Genomic DNA, 21533 nt, shown 5'->3' with positions numbered 1-21533 from the left:
ACAACCACTTTAAGCTCAGCCATAAGGCTACTCCTTTTGTGGAATGTTTGTGTGCATGTATTGGATTCACAGCATAGCAAAGCTGGAGAGTTGGCATGCTACAGAGAGTGTACACTGGGGAAAATAATTATTTGATCCCCTGCAGCCCCTAGTGTTAACCCCTTCCCTGCCAGTGATATTTATACAGCAATCAGTGGCTATTTTTAGCTCTGATCGCTGTATAAATGTCAGTGGTTCCAAAAAAGTGTCAAAAGTGTCCAATTTGTCCACCGCAACATTGCAGTCTCAATAAAAATAGCAGATCGCCGCCATTACTAGTAAAAAAAAAATAAAAATAATAAAAATGCCATAAATCTATCCCCTATTTTGTAGACGCTATAACTTTTGCGCAAACCAAAAAATATATGCTTTTTGCTAATCTTTTTACCAAAAATATGTAGAAGAATATATATCTGCCTAAACTGAGGAAGAAATTTGTTTTGTTTTTTTTAAATTTGGGGATATTTATTATAGCAAAAAGTAAAAAATATTGCGTTTTTTCAAAACTGACGCTATTTTTTGTTTATAGCGCAAAAAATAAAAACCGCAGAGGTGATCAAATACCATCAAAAAGAAAGCTCTATGTGTGGGGAAAAAAGGACATCAATTTTGTTTGGGTACAGCGTTTCACGAGCGCAGAATTGTCAGTTAAAGCGACGCAGTGCCGTATCGAAAAAAATGGCCCGGCCAGGAAGGGGGTAAATCCTTCCAGGGCTGAAGTGGTTAAATGATAGAGACAGAATATCAACCAAAAATCCAGAAAAAATACATGATACAAATTTTATAAATTGAGTTGCAGTTCAGTGGTTAACCACTTGACCACTGGGCACTTAAACCCCCTTCCTAACCAGACCAATTTTCAGCTTTTGGTGCTCTCACATTTTGTGTGACAATTACTCAGTCATGCAACACTGTACCCATATGAAATTTTTGTCCTTTTTTTCACACAAATAGAGCTTTATTTTGGTGGTATTTAATCACCACTGGGTTCTTTATTTTTTGCGCTATAAAAGAAAAAAGACCGAAAATTCTGTAAAAAAATAAATTTTTCTTCATTTCTGTTATAAAATTTTGCAAATTAGTGATTTTTCTTCATATATTTTGGCCAAAATTTATACCGCTACATATCTTTGGTACAAATAACCCAAATCGGTGGATATTATTTGGTCTTTGTGAAAGTTATAGCGTCCACAAGCTATGGTGCGAATATCTGAAAATTGATCACACCTGAAGTACTGACGGCCTATCTAATTTCTTGAGACCCTAACATGCCAGAAAAGTACAAATACCCCCCAAATGACCCCTTTTTGGAAAGAAGACATTCCAAGGTATTTAGAAAGATGCATGGTGAGTTTTTTGAAGTTGTCATTTTTTCCCACAATTCTTTGCAAATCAAGTTTTTTTTTTTTTACTTTTTTTTTTTTCACAAAATTGTCATATTAGCAGGTTATTTCTTACACTCCACATATGCATACCACAAATTACACCCCAAAACACATTCTGCTATTACTCCCGAGTACGACGATACCACATGTGTGAGACTTTTACACAGCGTGGCCACATACAGAGGCCCAACATGCAGGGGAGCACCTTCAGGCATTCTGGAGTGCCCAGGCCAATTCTGACATTTCTCTCCTACATGTAAAAATCATCATTTATTAGCTAGAAAATTACATAGAACCCCAAAATATTATATATGTTTTTTTTAGCAAAGACCCTAGAGAATACAATGGCGGTCGTTGCAACTTTTTATCTCACACGGTATTTGCGCAGCAATTTTTTTAACGCTTTTTTTTGGAAAAAAAAACTGTTTTGTGCTTTACAAAAACCAAAACAGTAAATTTAGCCCAATGTTTTTGCATAATGTGAAAGATGAAGTTACGCCGAGTAAATAGATACCCAACATGTCACCTTTCAAAATTGCACGCGCTTGTGGAATGGCGCCAAACTTTGCTACTCAAAAATCCCCATAGGCGACGCTTTAAAATTTTTTACTGGTTACATGTTTTGAGTTACAGAGGAGGTCTAGGGCCAAAATTTTTGCGCTCGCTCTACCGATCGCAGTGATACCTCACATGTGTGGTTTGAACACCGTTTTCATATGTGGGCTGGACTTACATATGCGTTCGCTTCTGCATGCAAGCACACAGGGACAGGGGTGCTTTAAATTTTTTTTTTTTTTTTTTTATTGTTCATTTTACTTTATTTATTTTTGTTTGATGCTTTTTTACAAAAAAAAAAAAATTTGACCACTTTTATTCCTATTACAAGGAATGTAAACATCCCTTGTAATTGGAATATGGCATGACAGGTCCTCTTTACAATGAGATATGGGGTCAATAAGACCCCACATCGTACCTCTAGGCTGGGAAGCCTGAAATAAAAAAAAAAAAAAAAACGATCCTGGCTTCGATCGTAGCGGTGAATCGGTAGAAGCAGCGGAGTGCGGCGGGAGGGGGGACATCCCCTCTCGCCTCCCGTAAGAACGATCAAGCAGTGGAACAGCCGCTATGATCGTTCTTATGGTGTAGGGAATCGCCGGCTGAAAAAGCTGATATCTGAATGATGCCTGTAGCTGCAGGCTTTATTCAGATATCCCCGCACAAAGTCAAGGACGTTGTATGACAGTTGGCGGGCGGGACGTGGTTAAAACGTATTTTTTTTTTTTAACACAAAGTTGTCCATTTATACAATATTTCTAACACATAGCATGTACATACCAAAAATGACACCCCGAAATAGATTCTCCTGCTCCTCCTGAGTACGGCGATACCACATGTGTGAGACTTCCACAGCCTGGCCACATACAGAGGCCGAGTACAGCCGAGCGTGGCTCAGCATGGCAGGGTATGGCTGGGTATGGCGGGGTATTGCAGAGTATGGCGGGGTATTGCAGAGTATGGCGGGGTATTGCAGAGTATGGGGGGTATTGCAGAGTATGGGGGGTATTGCAGAGTATGGGGGGTATTGCAGAGTACGACGGGGTATTGCAGAGTACTGCAGGGTATTGCAGAGTATTGCGGGGTATTGCGGAGTATTGCGGGGTATTGCAGAGTATTGCGGGGTATTGCAGAGTATTGCGGGGTATTGCAGAGTATTGCGGAGTATTGCGGGGTATTGCAGTGTACTGCGGGGTATTGCAGAGTATTGCGGGGTATTGCAGAGTATTGCGGAGTATTGCGGGGTATTGCAGTGTACTGCGGGGTATTGCAGAGTATTGCGGGGTATTGCAGTGTACTGCAGGGTATTGCAGAGTACTGCGGGGTATTGCAGAGTACTGCGGGGTATTGCAGAGTATTGCGGGGTATTGCAGAGTATTGCAGAGTATTGCGGGGTATTGCAAAGTACTGCGGGGTATTGCAGAGTATTGCGGGGTATTGCAGAGTATTGCAGAGTATTGCAGAGTATTGCGGGGTATTGCAGAGTATTGCAGAGTATTGCAGAGTATTGCGGGGTATTGCAGAGTATTGTGGGGTATTGCAGAGTAATGTGGGGGTATTGCAGAGCAATGTGGGGGTATTGCAGAGTAATGTGGGGGTATTGCAGAGTAATATTGGGGTATTGCAGAGTAAGGTGGGGCATAGCAGAGTATTGCAGAGTAGTGGGGATGGCTGAGCATGGATGGATGGATGGTTGGATGTCTCTGTGCAGCGCTGTGGGCACTACACAACCAGCCCACAGCGCTGCAGCCATCCATCCATCTCCCTCTCCTCCACAGTGTACCGATCGGTACACAGGAGGGGAGGAGAGGAACCGGCATCATCAGACGCCGCCGGTCTGTTTACATGTGATCGCGCCGTCATTTGACGGCGCGATCACATGGTAAATGGCCGCGATCAGCGGCCATTTACCGGGATCCGTGATGCGCCGGGTCCTGAGGACCCGGCGGTCACGGATGTGTTCGGGTGCGCGCCCCAGGGGGCGCGCGAGAGGGGAATTCTGAGAGGACGTCATATGACGTCCTCCCAGAGTTAAGCAACCGCCCTGCAGCCGTCATTCGGCTATGGGCCGGTTGTTAAGTGGTTAAAGTAAATATTTGATCCCCAAGCAAAACATGACTTAGTACTTGGTGAAGAAACCCTTGTTGGCAAGCACAGAGGTAAGACATTTCTTGTAGTTAGTGACCAGGTTTGCACACATCTCAGGAGGGATTTTGGTCCATTCTTCTTTACAGATCTTCTCTAAATCCTTATTAAGGTTTCTTGGCTGTCTCTTGGCAACTTGAAGTTTCAGCTCTATAAATTTCTATAGGATTAAGGTCTGGAGACTGGCTTACCTCTGTGCTTGCCAACAAGGGGTTTCTCCACCAAGTCATGTTTTGCTTGGGGATCAAATACTTATTTTACTCATTGAACTGCAACTTAATTCTTGATATTCTATCTCTATCATTTACAATCCACCTATATTAATTATTTCTTTTTAAGTGGGCAAACTTACAGAATCTGCAGGGGATCAAATAATTATTTTCCCCACTGCAGTTGCATGCCAATCCCCAAGCAGCGGAATTTTTTGCTTGTGACAATGTTGAATTTTCCCAATTGAGAAGAAAAATGAGAGAGGATTTCTATTCAAAGGTAGTAACATTCAGGTAATAGTCTGGATGCATTGCCTGGTTAGGAAAACAACTAGGCTGTATAATGATGTCGGTTTTCCACTCTCTGTAACATTAAGAAATGAGAACATGATTTTAAACAGGGTCAGGATCCTAACCTTAGGAATGAACAAATAATTGCCTTCATTGACCTGGAATCCAAAACTGAAGATTGTGCTGATGGTGATTTCAGTGGGTTGAATAACTAAAGGCAATTTTTCCTTTTGCAGGGCAATTTTCACTTTGCAACTTAATGAATGAAGTGAAACTCTGTTGACTTTGACCATCCAATCATATACATGCAAAAATGCTGTTTTTAATTTTGCACGTGATTGGGTTTTTTTTTTTTTACAAAGCAAGTTTTCATTATTTTGACTTTTTTGCTTTAATATAGAATCAGTCAATTACTCAAAAAAATATTACTGACATTCCTCTGGCTTTTCCAAAATGAATACTTGTTTCAGGTCAGCAGCTAAATAACTACTAAAACCAATGCATCACAAAAACAACCACTCAACAACAATTTTCAGAAGAAGGTCAACAATGCTAGTCTCCTCTATTGTTTCCTATATTGACAAGTTTAATATAAAAACTCTAAGCAAAACTTTTTTAAGTATTGGATGGAATAGGGAAATGTTTCTCCTCTTTCTTTTCCCTGGTGACATTGTTGTCACCAGGAATGGAAGTAAAGAAAAAGGGGTCACAAGCAATAAAAAGCTTGTAGGGGTTTTAGACAACCCTAAGACCATATTCACATTAACCTCCTTAGTTTAGATTATTTAATTACAGAAGACATTATCTGGTATGTACTGTATAAACAAACTTTATGTTTCTCAGATCAAGTTCTTCTGCATTTAAGTGTACTTGCATTTAGGTGCATTTACACATATTTTCATGCGTTTACATGAGTTCACATGTGTTTAAACACATTCAGAGTATCTAATCTGGCCTTGGATGAACAGCGTTCTATTTTCTCTAATTGCACCTAAACACAGGTAAGTGCACAGTGTGAAAAATACCATTACAAATCATTATGTGCATATAAACACATATAATTGCAGGTATGTCAATGCCAGTGTGAATGAGGCCTTAATATGCTAAAACATGTCTCTTTCCATGTTGCAGATTTCTTCTCATTCCCTGATGTGGTGACAACTTTCTAATCAGAACAGGTAGTGAGGGGAAATTCTCCAACAGGGTCATACAGTGAAATAAAAACAGAAATGTTTTGGCTAGAGACACAATGTGTATATGTTAAACCAGGAGAAATCCAATAAAAAATAATTTTTACTTTTAAGCAGTTGACCACCACTATTTACTGCATTGTTTTTTTGTTCCTCCTGATTGACCATAATTACTCTGCATACTTGCATAGTATGTGGCAGTTGTTTGTATGTCTTTGCCACAATAAAAGTTTTATATTGTACCCAGGAGAATGTCTTCCAAAAATGAAACATCAGTGAAAGAATTTATTCTGCTTGGGCTTTCCAGTGAACCAGGGACACAAACTATACTTTTTGTTGCTTTCTTTGTAATATACATCATTATTTTGGTTGGTAATATCCTCATCATCACTGTAACCACCACAGATAGTCGTCTTCAGACTCCTATGTATTTTTTTCTTACTAACCTTTCTTTCATGGACATCTGTGTTTCTACAACAAGTGTCCCAAGAATGTTAAAAGATTTACTGGCAGAGAAGAAGACCATTTCTTATGCTGAGTGTGTAGCACAAATGTATATATCTCTTTCATTGGGTGAATGTGAGTGCATTCTGCTTGCAGTCATGGCTTACGATCGTTATATAGCTATATGTTATCCATTGCATTACACTACAGTTATAAACAGATTGGTTTGTATTAGAATTGCTTTGGGGACGTGGATATGTGGCTTTCTTTTATCAGTGTGTCATGTTATTCTAACCCTGAATATTAATCTCTGTGGACAGAATGAAATCAATCATTTTCTGTGTGAAGTTCCAGAAGTCCTATCACTGGGGTGTGAGGACATTGTGATCGTTGAGTATGTGATTTTTATTGTAGGTGTGCTAATACTTATTATACCTGTCACGTTTATATGTTTGTCTTATATAAGAATTATACTAAACATCTTAAGGATAACTTCTGTGGCAGGACAGAAGAAAGCTTTTTCCACGTGTGGCTCACACATGATGGTGGTAACAATGTTTTATGGGTCAGCAATGGCTGTGTATATGAAATCAAGGTCAACATCTTCCACAGACATGGACAAAATGATTACAGTCTTTTATTTTATAATCACTCCAATGTTAAATCCCCTGATCTATACACTTAGGAACAAGGAAGTAAGTCAGCTTTAAGGAAGTTTGGGAAGAAAAATACATTTTCTGCAAACATCTAAATAATAATGCGCTATATATGTGCTATATTAAGTTGTCACTTTAAAACTTTGACTCCATTTGAGTGGTGTACATGAAATTTAAGAGGCTGTGTTTGACTTGCTTTCTTAGGACACAGCAGGTCCTATTAGGGTGTTTTGATTGCATGCAAAGCAGATCAAACACAGCCTTTTCTTATCAAACTGTATTTTACATTCAAATACACACATTTGACATGAGCAGATTAAAAAGGGTGGGAATTACATGAATGTCTATCTTCTGTAGCCCTTAAGCCTGGTACACACTATTTGTTAATTTTGGTTCAACCGTGTAGGTTGAATGAAAAAACACTGACAGCTCCAGTCGGAGCCACTGTAGTAACCATGCAAGGTTAGTTCAGCGAACTCCCCCGCTGAGCTGTTGTGTTCTGACAGGGGGACAGCCCCCCCCCCCTCTAGAACACTCCGATCAGCACTCTTTGCCACTGGCTGAGAGCGCTGATCGGAGTTCGTCAGATGTTGGTTTTCCAGACAGACCGACATACACATTGGCCAAATGTTGGCCATTTAAAAAAAAAAATTCCCACAATACATTGTGTACCAGGCTTTAGTAGGTCCTCTGTGGTCCTGTCATGCTATTTAATGTGTATCCATACCCCAAATCTTTTTGTTTAGTTTTTGTTTAGAGTGGGAAGGGATTAGAACCTGTGTCAAGTTTTGCTGCTGTCCAGGGCACTTGACTGCTGAAAGATTTACCGCTCCTTCATGACCAGGCCATTTTTTGCTCTATGGCGCTGTTATTTTAACTAACAATTGTGTGGTCATGCAATACTGTACAAAAAATGTATAGAATTTTTTTTTTCATAAATAGAGCTTTCTTTTGGTGGTATTTGATTACCACTGGGATTTTTATTTTTTTGCGCTATAAACAATAAAAGACCGACAATTTTGAAAAACAAACAATATTTTTTACTTTCTGCTATAAAACGTGTCCATTTAAAAAATCAACTTTCTTCATCAATATAGGCCAATTGATTGGTTTGCGTAAAAGTTATAGCGTCTACAAACTATGGTGTATATACTGGAATTTTAATTTTAATTTATTTATTTTTATACTAGTAATGGAGGCGATCAGCGACTTATAGCGGGAATACGATATTGCGGAGGACAATCTCACACTAACTGGCACTTTGACACTTTTTGGGAACCAGTGAAACTAATACAGTGATCAGTGCTAAAAATATACATTGCCACTGTAGTAATGACACTGGCTGCGAAAGGGTTAAACACCTAGAACGATCAAAGGGTTAAATGCATGGATGTGCAAGGGATGTGCTGGTTTTTATACCATGACATTCCCAAAAAAACAGCACATACCTGCTGACAGGACAGAGCTCTGTCTTGTTTACATAGACAGAGCTCTATCCTGTCTTCCTCCTCGACGATCAGCAGGTGCCGGGTGACTAATTACAGCACTAATGGCACGCGCCCCTTACCCAGAAGAGCAGAATCATGTATATATACGTGATTCTGCGCAGCTGGCCTGTTCTATAGGAGTAACAATACAGTGCGGGTCGGCAAGTGGTTAAAGGGATTTCAACGTACTCACTGTCCTATGGTGAAGTACAAATATTTTTTCGAAGTTAAATAGGGGAATGCAAGGACCTCTGTTAACTTTTTATTTCCTGTTTCCCTGGTGCAGATTTTCACCCACTTCCTGACTGGTAAAACATTGTCCTTAGAAACAGAAAGTAAGAAAAAACATAGTAGTACCCTGACAAGGGTTCTAATCCTTCTCTACTCCAAAATAAAAAAATAAAAACTTTAACCCTTTTACTGCTACTGGTGTAAGGCAAAAAAAGTTTTGCCTATAGTTCTACATTAAAATAAAATAAAAAGCATACTAGACCATGGAGTCCTGCTTTGTCTATTATTAGGCCAAAGAGATTAAGAATGGTAACATAAAATAGAATCAAAACAGTGTGTGGTTGAGGATGTGTGTTTTTAGTACAGTAAACATTGTCATAGGGAGAAACAGCCTTCTGGGCATTTGCATAAATTTTTTTTCATACCAGCGGTTAGTTATATGGGGGTAGGAGAAAGGGATGGGATGGAGGTTGTTAATATTTTGGAGTTGACCTTAAAGGATCCTAGATATTTTGTAAACAAAATATGCTTTATAGTGTAGTGCTTATGCTGTGATCCAGCTCCTGATTAATAACAGCCTAGGCAAGTGTTAAATGCCCTTATCAAACCTTTAAGTGTACCCAGGTTGAAGCCCCCTTAATGTAGTTTTAGTTAAAGCTGAACTCCAGAATCTAGCTATCTTTACAATTTCTGATCAGCTCCCTAAGTTCTGTTGAATTGCGGACACAGTTTAAATAATAATGGTTTACGTTCCTTGTAATCCATGATTTTCAGCCCCAACAATGTCATATTAACCTTAGGAAAAGAGTGCTCCCTCCTGAAGTCGGTTCTCCCTTGCTGTACATCATACCTAAGCAGAGAAAGAGGACTACATTTCCCATGATGCAAAGTGAAATGCAGGAGATAAGTCATCATGTGTTGTGAACCGGAGGAGGAGCAGGGGGCAGAGTTGGCACTGAGGGCTGTATCTGCTATCCTGAAAAGTAGTGTGTGCAGTTAACTGGAGGGGGAAGCAAAGGGCCGAGTTGTCACTGAGGACTAAATGGCGTCCTTGGCCAAGGACGCTCTGTGCAGATCAGCAGTATCACACAGTGTACTGCAGTGAATCTGCTCCTGTCTAAGGCGGCTGACTGCTATAGTAAAACCTGCATATGCCTTATCATTATAAGGCACACGTGAGTGGATTGAAGTTTGCCTGTGTACCTTGGTATCCTAACTATTGCACAATGATTGTTTTTTTCTCTTATCTGCCTGTTAAATGAGATCTGTTTATGATTCTCACATTGGTTGTGAACAGAAGCAAAAGAAACATTGTTACTATAAATGTCAATGAGCACCTTAATTAAGCAAGTGTTTTTAAACAGCTTTGCTAGTGGGACCGGATCAAAGCTTTATACCAATCGGATTCTACACTTGTATAATTGATCCTTCTGAATACATCCCTATATATTTATTTGTATGTTGATTTTTTATGTGGATTTTTTTACACATTTGGTGGCACTAATTTTTTAATAATTTTTTATAATTTTACACTATTTTGATTGCTGGATTTTTTAGGAAATTTTACTCACCGCTGGATTTATTTGAGTATTTATATTTATTTATTTATTTTTATTCATATATATTCATTTTTTTGCACATTGTGAAGCGCTTCAAATATCATTATTTATTCTTTTTAAGTGACTCTGAAAACACTCTCTTTTGATAGCAGCCTCACTTGGTTTTATGTGTAATTATCAGCTATTTAGCATCACAGCGCTTTGTGTTTTATATATTCTTTATCACTGAAGACTGTATCTGCTTTCCACAGACCAGGAGTCTCAGATTCCCGAGACCACACACTATATCTATGCTCACTGCAAACAACTACACAGGTGCATAGGCAAGATCGATGGCTACAGGGATACTGAGCATAGCAGCCACCAGTCTTACAAAACGGATGTCAGAGGAATTCATGCTTTGATTCAAATAATGCACCCTGGATTTCTAAGAGAATTCACAGTGGGGAGAGAAACAAGCAGCATACTGTTCTGACTGCACTAATACTGTCAGCTAATTAGAGATCTGACAAATACCCCCCAGTTCGATTTGAGAAAGAACTTTCGAACATTGCAAAAGTTCAGAGCTGAACAATGAACTCCATTAACCCTTTCGCTGCCAAACCCTGTGCTCCATTTTGTACACTCAGGTGGCCAGACCATTTTTGCAATTTTTCCTTTGTTTTTTTTATTTTTCATTCGAACGTACGCAAAAATGTAAATATCCAAATTTCTCTAAAAATCTGAAGGTTTTCATTTTTCCCTTACAGCTTTCAGAATTTGTGAAAGACCCCCAAAACCATATATTTTCTGAAAGCATATGACCTCTAGAATAAAAAGAAGGTGCTACTGATTTTTTAGACCCTGCGGTATTTGCGCAAATGTTTCTCAAACCAATATATTGGCAAAAAATACACTAAACCATTATTAGCAGATAAAAACACAGCAAATTTTACAAAATTCCTGTTAAATCCCTACTTAATATAAAAGCTTAACCTGTATGAAGTTAATAAATAACAAAAAGTTTTAATTTTTTGCAAAATGGTGAAAATCGAACGTATGCAAAAATGTAAATATCCAAATTTCTCTAAAAATCTGAAGGTTTTCATTTTTCCTTTACAGATTTCAGAATTTGTGAAAGACCACCAAACCATATATTTTATGAAAGCATATGACCTCCAGAATAAAAAGAAGGTGCTACTGATTTTTTGGACCCTGCGGTATTTGTGCAAATGTTTATTGAACCAATATTTTGGCAAAAATACACTAAAACCATTATTAGCAGATAAAAACACAGCTAATTTTACAAAATGTATCAATGCAAAAAAAAAGTTTTTAAAAAAGGTATTTTTTAAATGAGCAGTGATTTAATGATGCTTAAAGTAAAACAATAAAAATAAAAAACTCCTTTAAATATAGTGCCTGGGATTCCTCTAAGTCTTCCTGTAAAGTGGCACATCTGTACCGTGTAAAGGACCTGCTTCAGAAAAAATGACATTTATAAAAAAGAAAAAAATGACATTTTCCTTGCAAGCTTTCTTTATTTTATAAACAATGGCTTGGGGGGCCAATCTGTGTGATGAGGCCACAATTTAGTGCACTCAGAACAAGATAAGAGATCTTTTTGATAAATTCTGGTGTATGTTTCACAGACTTGGATAGAAGTAACATGTGCAGAAAAAGGTACTGTTGATAAAAGCAAAAACTGACCTTGCTGTAAAAAAATTTAAAAGATATGCCCTGGTCAAACAGTGGTGGAAAAATTGGTCTTTGGGTGTTGGTGGTGCCTTCACACCATAATCCTATAGAGGTACTCTTAATGAAAGCAAGAATTGGCCTTGCTGTAAAAAATTGTAATGATATGCACCTGTCAAACAGGTGCCGAAAAAAATTGGTCCTTGGGTGTTAATTGTGCCCATGAAACCTATACCAAAAAATGTCTTCCAGATAAAATCAAGACCCACAAAGCTAGGCAGCCTAGACAGTCTTGCAGAGATTCCACATCCCAAAAACACTTAATCAGCGACATCGGCATCTGGGGCTTGATAGCTGCTGCTAATCCAGGAATGATTCATTTTGATAAATGTCAACAGGTTAACGGAGTCTGTGGACAAACAAGCTCTTTCATCTGTCACAAAACCTCCGGCAGCACTGAATGTCCGCTTGGAAAACATGCTGGATGCAGGGCAGCTCAGCAGCTCAATTGCATACTGGGCAAGTTCTGGCCAGTGGTCTATTCTCATGACTGGAAAGCTCTCCATGTCTGTTTTCGCCCCTGGATAATCTTCCACCATATGATGCAGATGCTGCCAATGGGATATGGGAGCTGACAGGCCCAGATGTCAAGGAGTAAAAGATTTTTTTTTAAAATGCATCACTGAGGCGGCCTCCTTCTCCACTGCTCCTCCTTTTACCAAAAGAAGCCTCAAAACTAGCTTTTCCATGAGACTGTAACCTAACAGTCTGGATAGGCATTACATAAACTCCTCTTTAAGGGGTCCACAAGATATTTTATCCTGCTCCCTCTGTGGGGACGGGATGAGTTCTGAGACTTTTCCCCTGTAACGGTGGTCAAGTTGGGTTGCCAACCAATAATGATCCTTCTCCTTGATGCCACAAATTCTCGGGTCCTTTCGCAGGCTTTGAACAATAAGGGAGCCCATGCACCACAAGTTTGCGGAGGCATGAGAAGCAGAGTCCTCGGGGTCACTGAGGATTACAGTATCTGGAACTGCCTCCTCCCAGCCATGTACTACTCCCAAGGGTTCTGGGGACAGAAAGCTATCTCTTAAGGTTTGATGTCTTACTCTGTTTCAATGCCTCCAAAACTGCCAGAATCCTCCTCCCTCTCCTCTTGTGTGTTCTGTGGCACAAGAATTAGTGTTTGCATAAAGAGAGAAAAGAAAGTCCTCCTCTTCCTCCCACTGCTCTGGCTCGAGTGCCCTGTTGATGATGCCATGCAAAGTCTGCTCCAGCAGAAACACAACAAGGATATTGTCACTGATGTATGCATTGTCACGGCTCACCATCCTTGTCACCTGACTGCCTGAAATGGTTACAGACTCTTCTGGCCTGCTTTAGAAGATCTTGCAACCCTGGGTACCTGTTTAAGAAATGCTGCACCACCAAATTAAGGACATGTGTCAAGCATGGCACATGTGTCAACCTTCCCTGTTGAAGGGCGGACAGGAGGTTAGTGCCATTATCGGCCACCACAATTCATGGCTTAAGCTGGCTTCTCTCTTTCTCTTTTTTTCTTTTTCTTTCCCTTTTTTCTTTTTCTTTCTCGTTTTCTCTCCCCTTTTCTCCTCTCCTCTCTTTTTTCTCTTCCTTCTTTTCTTTCTTTTTTCTCTTTTCTTTTTTTCTTTCTTTTCCTTTTGTTTCAGTTTTCAGTTTACTCATTGAATACTGTATTGATTGTTTTTCTATTGTATCTATAGATCTTGTGCACCCTTTTCTTCTCCCATGAAGAAGAAATATACAAAACATTTCTGAAACACGTTGGGTTTTGGGTTCAGCAGTGAACACCTTAAAGCCTGTTGGGCCATTACTCCATCTTGGCAAGCTCGGTGCTAAAGCCCACCTCACGAATTGGATGCTTGTTTTGTATTCATTTATATCATCATGCTATGCTGCTATGCTTCTGTGCATTTTACTGTCCCTCTTTTGGGAATTGTTTTTACTTTATGTGATGGATAAACTTTGTTATATTCTATACCTTTGTAATACTCTTTCACACTCCCCTAACCTAAAGTCCACATGGGGCAATTTCCTTTCAAACTGGCGTGGCATGAACCACCACTGGGCCTTTACCCGCGGAGCTGAAAGAATCTCTGCTCCTGTGTGGCTTCTATCCCCTAGACATACCAGCTGAAGACCTGCATGGCATCTTTTAGCCTGACTCTTTGAATAGCCCCTTAAACGCTTAGGGGGTACTGGTGGTTCATAAGACAATTCAGCAGAAAAGGGCAAGGGGAGGAGGAGGGGGTGGAGTTAACAATCTTGCATCATCACCACCAGCTGTATGGACACGTGGCAGCAAAACAATCTCCAGCACTGAGCCCTGTCCTGCATCCTTCCTAGTTGCAAGCAGAGTTACCCAGTGTGCTGTGAACAAAATATAGCATCCCTGACAATGCTTGCTGGACCACATGTAAGCAGTAACTAGGACCTTGTTGCTGATTGCCTTGCCCAATGATGCCACAAATTTGCCTTCCATGTGATGGTACAGAGTACGTGCAAAGAAATAGTGACTGGGAACCTGCCATTGTGGTACAGCACATTCTACAAATTCGCGGAAGGGGGCAGAATCCACCAGACTGAAAGGAAAGAGTTACACAGCCAGCAGCTTGGACCAGCTGGAATTTAGGCGCTAGGCATGTGGGTGGCAGTGAATGTATTTTTTTTTCGCTGCAGCAGCTGGGACAGAGAAATTTGCCTGCTATACTCTACAGCCAGTGAGGTGCTGCTGGCAGATGTGCTGCAAGGACCTATGACATACCATCATCCCTGTCAGTGGAGGCTGCTGAGATATAGCGGGGGTATACCTGAAAGGTGAGGAGTGAGGAGGAGAAGAATTGCATCCCTATTGTATGGCTTTCAGGTGCTCTTGCCAACGGGCTGAGTGGTGGGAGGTTAAATACCTTGTCAAGCATGTGGTACCCAAATGGCTGGTGTTTTTGTCACGCTTGATCTGCTTGAAGCAAAGCTTGCAAATTGCAACAGTGCGATTGGCTGCACATGTGCTAAAAACGGCCCAGACAGCTGAGCTGTGGGAAGTGGGCCGGGAGATAACAGCTCCACAACCTGATGGAATAGGGTGGCTACTCTCTACTCTTTCATGATGGCTGCCTTTGGATTGACATCCTGCCTTGTTGGGGTTGTGCCTCACCCTCACTTTCCTCCTCTGCTCTATCCGGCACCCAAGTCATGTCAGTGACCTCATCATCATCATCCCCTCCATCCTCATCATCACTGGAGCTAACTTGGCAATACGCTGTGGCTGAGGGAACATGACTGTCAATTTGTTTTTTTATCAGTGTTCTCCCCTCTCTGTAGGCTCATGTTCCTACCTTCCTTAACCTCAGAACCAACATCAGAATTAAGTAATGCCTGTGCACTTTAACTTGAGGACTGCCGCTGACAGAAATGTCAAAACTATAAAAAAGTCGGAAAAACTGCGGCTCACAATTTCAAAAAAGGGGCAGGCATGGGACAAAAAAATTTAATAAATACCATGCAGCAACCAAAAAAAAAAGGGGGTATACAGCACCGTAAACAGCACTAAATGTTAGACACACTCCACTGACACACTACAATATACCACAGTAAAATTGCACTGATGCACTACAATACACTGCAGCAAAACTGTACTGACGCACTTCAATATACTGCAGTTAAAACTGCACTGACACACTACAATATACTGCACTAAACCTGCACTGATGCACTTCAATATATTGCAGTAAAACTGCACTGACGCACTACGATATATTGCAGTAAACCTGCACTGACACACTTCAATATACTGCAGTAAATCTACACTGACACACTACAATATACTGCAGTAAAACTGCACTGACGCACTACAATATACTGCAGTAAAACTGCACTGACGCACTTCAATATACTGCAGTAAAACTGTACTGAAGCACCACAATATACTGCAGTAAAACTGCACTGATGCACTGCAGTAAGTGAAAGTGTACCCCCCCCCCCGGTACTATGAGATTTTTTAGGCAGACTCAAATGTAAAATGAGTATATTAAAAAAGTATAAAGTTTATTATTACATGATAAAAACATTGGTGCATACATCACCATTACTATACAAAAATGGCAAGTTGTACATAGGCTCATGAAAAGCTGATTCTGTGTTTCAACCTTTGTCCTGTTTTATCATAGAATGTTTTCCATCTGTAAGCTTCTCTTCTAAATGCCCCTGAAGAAGGGAGACATTCTGCTCCCAAGAGGCATTGGGCACAACGAGAAGAGACAACCATATCAACAATCAGCTTTTCATGAGCCTATGTACAACTTTCCATTTTATGTATAGTAACGGTGATGTATGCACCAATGTTTTTATCATGTAATAATAAACTTTATACTTTTTTAATATACTCATTTTACATTTGAGTCTGACTAAAAAGTCCCATAGTACTGGGGGCAACATAATATGGGTTTATCCCATGGTGGTAAACTTTCTCTATATAATTTAGGGTAGCAAATACCCATCCCCCACTCAACCACCAAATATACTCTCAGATATCAGATATAAAAATATGTATATGCACTCTTAGGACATTTGTCCTTCTAGGGTGTGACAGACCATTGTGTAAATTTGTATCAATATATCTCTAGTTCACAAAAAGTCTTTATGTATCGTTGTCTTCTTATGTTTTATGTTCTATGATAGGACTTGCAACAGTTGAATAATGTTTCAGGGAAAGGAATGGGACAACCTCATGGCAGGATATTACAAAGATTATGGGAAAAATAGAATCCTCACCATCTGAACTCTCATCCCTATTTTCCCAGTTGGGAAATTGTTGAGAAGAAGGCTGCATGCTTCTGGCACGCAGAATCATTATTGATCGTTATATTACAGAAGATATAAATACTTTTGGATTGCATATCCAGATTTTTCCCCTTTTGGAAGAGGTGGACACCACCTTTAAAAAAGATGGGTAAATAACCTCCAATAATGTTCCCCAACTCTGATGAAACTATTAAGTGAGGAATATCAAAAACGCATTTTTGCAATTGACAAAGACATTGTTCTTATTTATACACCAAATTACAACCCTTTAAGGGACTCCCTTCCTTCAAGGAACATGAGGATAGAATCAAGTGCCATTTAGATCAGGTCACACAAGAAAAATTAGCGATTAAAGAAAAAAAGTTCTGGAGGGACAAGAGGGAATTCCAAGAAGGGAAAGCCTATAGATGGCATCAAATCAATAGATCCCAACATCAGAGGGGTTAGGGCCTGGGATAAACATCCAAAGATCTAGGACTCTTCACTTCTCAAACTCTTCACTAAACTCTTCTGCCTCCTCTTCTTCACAGAATTGACAGAGAAACAGAAGACCACAAAAAAAAACAAACAATTACTTTTGGGTGATAATTCTTCACTTCACAAAAAACAGACAACAGAATCCACTCAAATGCAGCACCCTTCTGTTCTTTCCTCGCTTGGAGTTGTGAGTAAAGGTAATTCACGTGGTGCAAATCTAACACGCCCCTCTGGGCCTTCTGGTGACGGGGCATCTATATCTGTACACATGGGTGAAGTCTCCACACAAGGAGCACCTTGTACATCACCCTCTTCAGATAAGGATTTTTTAGTTCCAAGCCCAGACAACGACACGCACAATACCTAAAATCACATGAACCCCTTCCTGAGGCATATGATCACATCAATAAACTGAATGTTAATTTATCAAATCACTCATTTTCTTTAGAAGAAGAAAAATTACTCTTTAAGGGCCTTAAATTTTGTCCAGACTCTGAACCCGGCACCTTTGAAATAATCAAAGACTTGAATTTATTTGCGAGGAAACTCTTCTTTAAGAGACAAAGCACTTGATGACCTTCTGACACTCCTGGAAGAACAGGACCCTACTTACTTGATTGATACTATTGACATTGAAACTCTGAGGAACACATTGACACTGAAGTTCAATACACTTCCAACATTCCTAAATTTTAAAAGAAATCTGATAAGTTCCCATCCCTCTCGGGAAATATGAATCTAGCTGCATTTAAGGCACTTGCCACTGCAGATATCGAAAATCGATCAAAATGCTTTACAGTCTTTGAGGCAGAAACACTCTCTCACTATAAAGCCTTCCGATAAAGGAGGCAATATAGTGATCATGACTAATGAACAATACAAAATGATGTGTAGGAGGATTCTCTCCAACAAATCATGGTATAAACCTATTGCAAGATGAACCATTGACAAATTCAACATCTTTTACAATCTGGTCGATGGGGCCTTTGCCCATGGTATCATCAACAAAGACACCTGGGAATTTATTTGTATTCAACATCCCAAAATTCCAACATTTTATAGCCTGCCCATAATACATAAAGATCAAAAAAATCCACCAGGCAGAACCATAATATCAGGAAGTGGCTGCATCACGGAAAATCAAAGTAAATTCATAAAAAAAACATCTGAGACCTCATGTCATGAATCTCCCCTCCTACATTAAGGACACCATTCATTTATTACAAAATTTGGAAGGGATTTATCTCTCATCTGAGACACTTCTTGTAAACATTGATGTTGAGACTTTGTATAGTTCTATTCCTCATCACCTGGGCATATCAGCAGTAAAACACATCATCTCATGCCATTTTTTTTACACTTTGGCGCAGGGTTCCCCTTAATATCCATACCAGACCTGGAGGGCCTAGTATGTATTTTGGGGGGACCCCCACGCAATTTTTTTTTAAACTTTGGTGCGGGGTTCCCCTTAATATTCAAACCAGACCCAAAGGGCCTAGTAATGGATTGGAGGAACCCATGCCGTTTTGTTCAATGATTTTGATCTATATTGTGATCTATATTGCTGGGATCCGACAATACATTACAGCTGCGAGCAGTTTTAAATGACATTTTTTCCTTTAGAAATGTCATTTTGCTGTGGTACTATCCTAAACACAGGAAAGATGTGCTACTTTACAGGCATACTAAGGACACCTCCCAGGCATGATATTTAAAGAAATATTTCATTTTTATTGTTTCACTTTAAACATTATTAAAATCACTGCTCCTGAAAAACGTCAGTTTTTAAAACTTTTTTTGCATTGATACATGTCCACTGGGGCAGGACCCGGGTCCCCAAACACTTTTTATGGCAATAACATGCATATGAGCCTTTAAAATGAGCACTTTTGATTTTTCATGTTCGTGTCCCATAGACTTTAACGGTGTTCGCGTGTTTGCACCAATTTTTTGCCTGTTCGCAAGTTCTGGTGCAAACCAAACGGGGTGTTCGGCTCATCCCTAAAAAAGACACCTAAATCCAAACCACCAGGATTATCACTAGTTACAATAGACAATACAAAGCGGTTAAAAAAATTATCCAAAAACACTGGCATCTCTTACAGATTGACCCTACCTTTAATCCCCACATACCAAAGGTGCCAGCTATTACATACCGAAGAGCCAAGTCCCTCAAAGACCAATTGGCCAAAGTGAATTCTGTATGTAAGAACTTTCAGGTCAGATCCATGCAAAAGATTAGGTACTTTTACATGTGGTGGCTGTCCCTATTGCCAGTATATGAACACACAACTCAACACCATGTTGCTGAACGGTAGCATGTACAAACATAAACATTTTGCCAACTGTAAAACTATAGGTGTGATTTACCTACTGACATGTCAAGGCAGCAGTTTTTCTGTGGCTAATACAAAACTAGAGTTTTGGAAGAGGGCATACAGACACATCACCAGTAGGGATGAGCTTCGAGTTCGAGTTGAACCCATGTTCGACTCGAACATCGCGCGTTCGACCGTTTGTCGAATTGCGAACGTTATGGGCCGCAATTCGAGTGGCCAAATTCGAGTGGCGTGTCACGGTCCATAATTCACTGCTGCATCACAGTGCATTGCTGGCTGATGCTTGGCTAATCAAAGCGCCATCTGTACAGAGAGCCGTAATTGGCCAAAGCCAGGGTGGCTTTGGCCAATTATGGCTCAGAGGATTTAGTACATGCCCCACACGCCTTGTGTAGTGTGTTGCAGCGGTGGAGAGATAGACAGAGAGACAGTGTCATTTGATTTAAGTAAGAAAGAGCAGGCAGGCGCCTCAGCTGCACTTACAGTGTATTGTGTATATATATGCATCCTAGATGTTGTATATATCTATATCTATATATATATATATATATATATAGATATAGATATAAATACATATAGATATATCTATATATATATATATAGATATAGATATATCTATATATATATAGATATATCTATATATATACTGTATTCAGTTTAGCTAGATCCGTTCCCGTTATTCTCTTCCTACTGACAGGCAGGCAGGTGTTTTTACAGTATTTACAGCTATCTGAAGAAAATTGCTGGTGTTCCTCTGATCCTAATAGTACCACAGGCAGGCAGCTGCAGTATTTACAGTTAGTGTAGTGCATCCTCTGCACAGTGTGCACCTACATCTACCTGAAGAAAATTGGTGGTGTTCTTCTGATCCTATTAATACCACAGGCAGGCAGCTGTAGTATTTACAGTTAGTGTAGTGCGTCCTCTGCACAGTGTGCACCTAAAGCTACCTGAAGACAATTGCTGTTGTTCTGATCCATTTAATACCACAGGCAGGTAGCTGCAGTAGTTACAGTTAGTGTAGTGCGTCCTCTGCACAGTGTGCACCTAAAGCTACCTGAAGACAATTGCTGTTGTTCTGATCCTATTAGTACCACAGGCAAGCAGCTGCAGTATTTACAGTTAGTGTAGTGCGTCCTCTGCACAGTGTGCACCTAAAGCTACCTGAAGACAATTGCTCTTGTTCTGATCCTATTAATACCACAGGCAGGCAGCTGCAGTATTTACAGTTAGTGTAGTGCGTCCTCTGCACAGTGTGCACCTAAAGCTACCTGAAGACAATTGCTGTTGTTCTGATCCTATTAGTACCACAGGCAAGCAGCTGCAGTATTTACAGTTAGTGTAGTGCGTCCTCTGCACAGTGTGCACCTAAAGCTACCTGAAGACAATTGCTCTTGTTCTGATCCTATTAATACCATAGGCAGGCAGCTGCAGTATTTACAGTTAGTGTAGTGTGTTCTCTGCACAGTGTGCACCTAAAGCTACCTGAAGAAAATTGGTGGTGTTCTTCTGATCCTATTAGTACCACAGGCAGGGAGCTGCAGTATTTACAGTTAGTGTAGTGCATCCTCTGCACAGTGTGCACCTAAATCTACCTGAAGACAATTGCTGTTGTTCTGATCCTATTAATACCACAGGCAGGCAGATGTAGTATTTACAGTTAGTGTAGTTCGTCCTCCTTACAGTGTGCACCTAAAGCTACCTGAAGACAACTTATGTTGTTCTGATCCTATTAGTACCACAGGCAAGCAGCTGCAGTATTTACAGTTAGTGTAGTGTGTCCTCTGCACAGTGTGCACCTAAAGCTACCTGAAGACAATTGCTGTTGTTCTGATCCTATTATTACTACAGGCAGTCAGCTGCAGTATTTACAGTTAGTGTACTGTGTCCTCTTCACAGTGTGCTCCTAAAGCTACCTGAAGAAAATTGGTGGTGTTCTTCTGATCTTATTAGTACCACAGGCAGGCAGCTGCAGTATTTACAGTTAGTGTATTGTGTTCTCTGCACAAT

At 40.0% G+C, this 21533-nt stretch overlaps 1 protein-coding gene across 1 annotated transcript; it reads left to right on the top strand.

The window, feature by feature from the left end:
• The first annotated feature begins 6065 nt into the window (after positions 1-6065).
• Positions 6066-6968, top strand: LOC141148061 (putative olfactory receptor 2B3). Its single transcript, XM_073635216.1, has one exon. The coding sequence runs from the start codon at positions 6066-6068 to the stop codon at positions 6966-6968; it is 903 nt and encodes a 300-aa protein (XP_073491317.1).
• The last annotated feature ends 14565 nt before the right edge of the window (positions 6969-21533 follow it).

Source organism: Aquarana catesbeiana, linkage group LG06 (genome assembly GCF_042186555.1).
Source record: "Aquarana catesbeiana isolate 2022-GZ linkage group LG06, ASM4218655v1, whole genome shotgun sequence".
NCBI classification, from domain to species: domain Eukaryota; kingdom Metazoa; phylum Chordata; class Amphibia; order Anura; family Ranidae; genus Aquarana; species Aquarana catesbeiana.
This window is presented reverse-complemented; position numbering and strand designations above follow the sequence as displayed.

What these genes read in the sequence shown, in the direction of transcription:
- LOC141148061 (XM_073635216.1), top strand. Translation starts at nt 6,066, where the DNA reads ATGTCTTCCAAAAATGAAACATCAGTGAAAGAATTTATTCTGCTTGGG.